Source organism: Etheostoma cragini, chromosome 22 (genome assembly GCF_013103735.1).
Source record: "Etheostoma cragini isolate CJK2018 chromosome 22, CSU_Ecrag_1.0, whole genome shotgun sequence".
NCBI classification, from domain to species: Eukaryota; Metazoa; Chordata; class Actinopteri; order Perciformes; family Percidae; genus Etheostoma; species Etheostoma cragini.
Genome location: NC_048428.1, coordinates 5,763,912 through 5,771,158, shown reverse-complemented (window position 1 = coordinate 5,771,158; position 7,247 = coordinate 5,763,912). Strand labels below are relative to the sequence as shown.

General features: G+C 39.1%; 1 protein-coding gene across 1 annotated transcript in view; it reads left to right on the top strand.

Moving 5' to 3' along the window:
* The window catches only part of scospondin (subcommissural organ spondin), a 129,294-nt gene extending 122,056 nt beyond the window's left edge, over positions 1-7,238 (top strand). Inside the window, exons 116-119 of the mRNA XM_034862773.1 lie at positions 45-105; positions 638-666; positions 1,483-1,608; positions 7,073-7,238. Of these exons, the coding sequence (XP_034718664.1) occupies positions 45-105; positions 638-666; positions 1,483-1,608; positions 7,073-7,237 (381 nt within the window). The 3' untranslated portion in view covers position 7,238. The remainder of the gene's footprint in view (positions 1-44; positions 106-637; positions 667-1,482; positions 1,609-7,072) is intronic.
* Positions 7,239-7,247: the final 9 nt, after the last annotated feature.

Here is a 7,247-nt window from a genome sequence, read left to right as displayed (position 1 = left end):
CTGATTAAAAGAATGGGCCATAACTCACATTATCTGTCCCTCAGGGCGAGGTCAAGGTTGAGGAGCCAGGCAGCTGCTGTCCAGTCTGCAGAAAGCAGTTTCCAGGTTAGTACAACACACAGTAGGAAGGAAAACACATCAGAAATCCACTTAGAGACTGTCCAGTGGCTCAGTTGTCATCTTAAACCAAGGCTCATTTCTATAATAAGTAACGCTTTTTTGTCTATGGTAATGCAACATAAATGGAACAATTATAATAGTACGCGTTGTAAAACATGCAGAGCTCAAACCAAAAGAGAAAATCACAAAGGTTCCCTTTATTCCATGCCATGACTTCCACATCCCTTCTCTAGTTCATTTTATAGCAGACTAAAACACCTGCTTTCTTAAACTACAGCACATTGGGGCTTTGATATCTGTCCCACTGGAGGAAATGTCACATGCTATGGGCATGGCAAGGTCACTGTGCTCTCTGGAAGGAACTCTCTGGCTAAGTCTCTTCTATTATTTCCTCCTTTTTATCATGCAAAATGTATGGTTTCTCATAATCTCCTCTTCCTTGCCCTCTGTCCCTCGCCCGTTGCCCTGTCCAATCTCATATGCCCCTTTCCCTCCCTCCTCTCTGTGTATCCACCAGACAAGCCTGTGCCAGAGTGTTGCAAGACTGTATGGCTGCAGCCTGTAGCGTCAAGCCGCCCGTCTCATGCCGTCCTGTCTGGTGCCAACCCCAAGCTCATCTTTTCAAAATAAAAGCTCCCGTCTGGAATAGAATAAGCTTGCGTTGACTATCATGCTAATGAATATAATATTTGAAATATCTCGTGTTTTTTAACTAAACAGTAGTGGCAATCATACAAATGAATACAATATTTAAAAGAAATATATCTACAAGATAAATGCAGACTATAGGCAAACTAAAAAAATCCTTCTGCCATCCCACCTGGTGCCTCTATGTCCCAGAGCTTCTACTTTTCAAAGTAAAAGCTTGCGTCAACTATCATGCTAATGAATAAAATACTTGAAATATTTGGTTTTTTTAAACTAAACTGTAAGGGCAATCATTAAATGATTAAATTCAAATGATTAAAATACTTACAAAAAATATGTCTACAAGATAAATGCAGACTATCATACAAATTATTAAAATACTTACAAAATATATGTCCATCTATTGAATGAATGCAGATTATAGGCAAACTATAATTCAATGATTCTATGGCTGCAACCCGTCCCATGCACTCTGGCCATAATGTTAAGTAATTGTATTTGCAGCAATGTTCTGGAGAAGTGTGAGCAATATAGAATATACAAATAAAAACAATAACATCCAGAAATCAGCAAACTATGGGTAAAATTATTAGGCTACTAACAGTTTTTACAATTTTTTAATTGATTGCAACAAACATGGGCGCAAACTTACCTGTGACTCCATCTAGAAAATAATTTGCGATTTTGTATTTTTGAGGAACTTACCGTGGCGAGTGTTGTCGCCATGTGTCTTCATATCTGGTCAATAAAGTTGATTCAGATTCTGATGTGCGGCTTGGCAATGTGGAGGTCAGCTTCTGCTGGGGAAGCTGTCTGTCCAGGACAGATGTCATCCTGGAGGTACAGAGAACACACAGAGACAAGATATTACTCCGTGAACATGACAAGTACTGACTTTAACATGAGTGAAAGCTGGTAGCACAGTAAACATCAATGCAGACAGCAAAGTGGACTAAAAGGGACCAGAAAAGAAAAAAGCAGTGGGTTATAATTGGCCATCTGGACTTCAAAGCTAATAATGTTTAATCATGTAATGTAGGGGTCTCCAACTTTTCTTCATCGGAGGGATACTTTAAAATAACAGAAGTGGCCAAGAGCTAGTTCCATCACGTCGCTTACATTTATTTACATAACACACATAAGCTGAATTAAGCTACTTTTTGTTGAAATCGCAATACCCAAATTTTATGAAAAATCTTAATTTCGTAGTTTATCTTATCAACTATTTTACACTTCTTTAGTCCACAAAGTCAGCTACGTCATTGAAAATATTCCCATCAGGGTCCAAGAAAAAATTACCATCTATGGCCCACAAAAGTTAGCTACCTCACCTTTAATATTGTAGTTTTGTTGTGTCCTAGTCTTCAACCTATTTGCGAGCTACCGGTAACTCATGGGCTAATTGTTGGAGACGCCTGATGTAATGCAATAACCGCCTCTAAAGTTAGACACTTCTGTAATTTTCATTCAATTTAAAAAGTGTACCAGAATTAAATCATAAACGTGGACATGATGGGCCAAAAAAGCTGTTAAAATTTTGTCCTTTAAAATCCTAACAAAGCTACTAACATTAAAAACAATTTCACAAAATGCAAGAACATAATCAGAATTGTTGCATCAGTGTGTTAAGAGTGTTTTCTTTTTCAAAACAAAATGAACACATGGCCCCATGCAGCTGGTCACACCTTCACACCTGCTGTAATCAAACTTGGTCATGGATAAACACAGGCCATCAAGACACTTGCAAAGTACAGCTAACAGTCTCAAACTCATTGGTTTCTGTCCTTCTGTCAGCTGTAGCTACAATTAAATGCACAATTCACATGAAGGCAGGACAATAAGTCCCCAGTAATGCACAGTACGTATAGATGTTTTGTATATGAGACTTGTGTGGGTGTCACATGTAGATTCTGTTAGAGATTCTGTTTCTTTTTTTCCTTTTGTCTTTCTTGCTTTCACAGCCTGCTCATCACCATGGTGACATTGTTCTCCCTTGGCATCCATACATCACTGTAAATATAGAGTAATTTAGATTAGTGAAACTAAACGTCTGCTCAGCCACATGTCATTACCTCCAGTTACTGTGGCAACTAGTGACTAGGCAGTTGCAAAAAAGTTTCCTTTGGATTGATCAGCGGGACTGGAGGAAGCAGGAATGTATTCACAAGAACCACATGCTCTTTCCCACCACCAGCTGAAGTCCTCAATGCATGCACACACACATATGCACACACTGTGGACATTTCAAAGTGTGAAGCAATTATAACTATTTTACAGAGAACTTGAAGGTGTTTTTGATCCTGGACTTCTTCCCACCTACTTATCCTATTACATTTCATTCTCTGCTTCCACCCATTGTACCCTTCCACAATCTCTCTCCTCTTCCTAAAATAATTGGAAACACATGCACAACTTCCCAGAAGCTACCTTCTATCATGCAAAACACCAAGGCTGGGTTTTTGTATTTCAAGAGTTACAAAAATACCAAATTACCACCTAATTCTCAATTATGTGATTGTATTGTATTTGAGCTGTCTAGGTTATTTTTTATTATTTTTTATTTATTTGTCCTGTAATGCATCTTTGAGTATCTTAAAAGGCACACACTATTATTACAATTCTTAATGTCATTATTATTCATCTTTAGATTAGATTATACTTTATTCATCCCACAGCTGGGAAATTTCATTATTACAGCAGAAGAATTTTATACAATTAGAGCAAAAACAAACAAATACACAAGTAAACACAAAACAAGCAAACAGCAGACAGTGAGCAGAAGGTATGCCTGAATGTATATAATGTAAAATTACCAAAAAGGGGATGTGTCTCAGCATTTTGTCGACCAAAAGCTTAAAGGTCCAACATGTAATATATTTACTGTAATAAATCCCAAAATAACCCCAATGCTGTGGCGTAATGTCTGGCTAAGTTAGACGCGCATCTAGCAACATTGTTGGGGCTGCTCCTTTAGCTTGCTTTGGAGGAGGGTCTGGCGAAGCGAGAATATTGATTCTATTCTAACTATTTTCAACACAGTTGTAACGATAACATATTGCACCTTTAAAGCAGCACTATATCATAATTTTGAATTTGAAAATGGACAATAATGTGAAAGGTAGGGGTGGGAAAATATAATTGATTTTTAGATGCATAACGATTCTTTCTACAACGATTCCATGCTCAATTCTGATAAGTTAATGATCTAAATTTTAAATCTGCTGATTTTTATTTAAAAGTTACTGTGTCCAGACATATATAAATCAGGAAACAGAGTGACTGAAAGAGGATGGGATAATGGACAACACTGAGACACTGAAACATACATGTGCTAGTTTTGCACACGGTGCACTCCGCCTCCAACTTGTCCTGACCGGGACGGTACGTTGAAAGGTTTTTTGCAGTTCAACTGTAAAGCTGAGCACATTACAGCTCCTTGTATGTGCTCCCTGTCTGATCTGCGCTCTGTATGCGCTCCCTGTCTGATCTGCTTCCTGTTTGATCTGCTTCCTGTCTGATCTGCTCCCTGTATTTGCTCCCTGTCTGATCTGCTCCCTGTATGTGCTCCCTGTCTGATCTGCTCCCTGTTTGATCTGCTTTCTGTCTGATCTGCTCACTGTATGTGCTCCCTGTCTGATTTTCTCCCTGTATGTGCTCCCTGTCTGATCTGCACCCTGTATGGGCTCCCTGTCTGATCTGCTCCCTGTTTGATCTGCTTTCTGTCTGATCTGCTCACTGTATTTGCTCCCTGTCTGATTTTCTCCCTGTATGTGCTCCCTGTCTGATCTGCTCCCTGTATATGCGCTTTGCAGAGCCACCCACGAGGCAGCTTCTATGGAATTACGTCATGCAGCAAAATACCGTAGTATTGTGTGCAAAGCGCCAGTCAATTTAAGTACACACCTAATGGTCCCATGAAAAACAGCCAAAACCGGACATTTTCATGAATTTATAAACCCCCCCCCCAAATGCCCCGGACAGTACGTAAAAGTGGACATTGTCCGGGCAAAAGAGGACGTTGGGTCACCCTAAAAAAACAAACATACGTTTTGTTTTATACACACATGATCTAATAAGATATCCATAAAATAATTAGGCAAAACACACAACAATAACCAGTTTACGTTTATGTTCTAAGAAGCCAATTTTCCACCTTTACATGACTGAGGCTCTGACATGGAAGATCACTGTGAGAGAAGGTGACTTTAACAAGCATGTTTAAGGCTTAAGCATGGAATTTATACAATAAAAACCTCAGTAAAAAACATTTCATTAAAAATGTTATGTTACAAATAAATGTCAAAATCTAACAAACTCAGATTTATATGTACTGTACATGTTTTTTTAAATCACACATGGCAATGAACATAAAACAATTGTTGGCTCAAGATGAATTGAAAATTGGTTCAGAATTGAATCGCTGCCCTCTGAATCTGAATTGAATCGTGAGGTGCCAAAAGATTCCCACCTCTAGTAAAAGCACAGTGATGAACATAGATAGATAGATAGATAGATAGATATACTTTAATTATCCATAAGGAAAATAAGGTGTCCAATAGATAATCCACAACATGCAGTACATACACATAGGCACACAGACATATGACATCCATGCACACATACTACAAAAATAGTGTTCCCTTACAGTAAAGTTTGATTGTAGCATGTTTAAAGGAGTGATGTATCATACCTACAGATAGGGCTGGGTGATATAGAGAAAATCAAATATCACCATATTCTTGACCAAAGATGTCGATTTTGCGACGATATTGTACAGTTGACTATTGGTGCTTTAATAAAATGTTATTTACACAATGAGATTTTTGATAAATATTCTCCAGAAAGTATTTCATGACTTTGTGGGTAAAGGTTACTAATAGAACAGCTAGAACAGTCGGGTAAGTTCAGATGACATGACTCTACTTTAATGCAGCCTGTAAAACCAGGAAAAGACAATGCTTACCACACTACAAAATTACAATATATACAAAATCTAAGATGAAATTTAGTCTCATATCACAATATCGATACAACCTCATTGTATTGCCCAGCCAAATAATTCTCAACTGTCTCTGCAGTTCTCCTCAGATCTATGAAGCATTTTGGCATGTTCAGCTCCGTGATTTGATTTTACCTTCTACAGCTTCACTCTTATTGTTCTTATTTTCAGCTGCAGCAAACAGCTGTTCCCCAATGAATGCTGCGGTTGCTCTGTGTGTGCTAGATGTATACATAAGCAACCCTTTGCAAACACTTTATATGGTCATAACATGCCAATGCTGTGTTTACAACTTCTTCCCCAAGTAGCCAAAATAATTGCAATTTCTAATTGCTCGACTATGTTTAGCAGTCTGCCGTTTGGTTTTTGGGCTTACTGGAGCTCATTTGCTGACCGCTGGTTGAAATGAGATTTATGAAAGCTGAGTTTGCTGGACAATGTATCCAACTAAACAACCAATGTAACACTAGCTAAAAGGGGCTAAAAAGCTCAGTGGAGCTGCATAGTGTAATTATATTTCTCTGTGGCTTCTCCCGTGTGAGTGACCCCTTACACTTCTTGTTTCCATTAATATAGAAAATGTGGAGCTATAGTCTGATGGGATTTTGTATTTTCAGATATTTTATTTCCTGTTGCGTTGTACATATACTCCCCCAATATTGAAGTTATTTGTTCTTAATACTGCATATTTTTGTCCAATCTCATTTTGTCATTTAATAGGTCAGGGGTTTAATTTATTCATCTGCCTCATCTCTTGTCCTATATTAATCCTGCTTATACAATTTCCCTTTTTTTACTCTCTTCCTTGACTTCCAACTACCCAATGTTTTTTTTATAATTCTTATTTTTAAAATTCTCTATTAACCTCCTCTAGTTTCACCCTCTCCTCATCTTATTCTCGTCTCCTGCTTGGCTCCCTCCACCGTATCCCTCTAGCTCTCATTTTGGCTCTTTTTGTCCTTTTGCTTGGGGCGGCTGTGGCTCAGGTGAAGAGCGGTTGGCTGCCAACCGGAAGGTTGGGGGTTAAATCCCTGGCCCTGCAGTCCCATGTCGAAGTGTCCTTGGGCAAGACACTGAACCCCGAGTTGCATCGGAGTGTGAAAGTGTGTGAGTGTTTACCTGATGAGTAGCTGGCACCTTGTACGGCAGCCTCGGCCACACTGTATGAATGTGTGTGAATGGTGAATGTTTCCTGTATGATGTAAAAGCGCTTTGAGTAGTTGTTAGAAGACTAGACAAGCGCTATATAAATACAGCACATTTAAAGTCATTTCATTCTCTCTTGTCCCCCCTCCTTCTCTACAGGAGCCCTACCTCCAGTCAGTTTGCAACTGCTGTAGTTACCGTTTGGACCCTGACAACCCAGTCCGTTTCCTGAGCCTTGAGTGTGAGAGTGGGGAGAGCGAGCCAATCGTCCTGCCCGTCATACACAGCTGTGAATGCGCCAGCTGCCAAGGTGGGGAAGAATGAATGTGGCTGA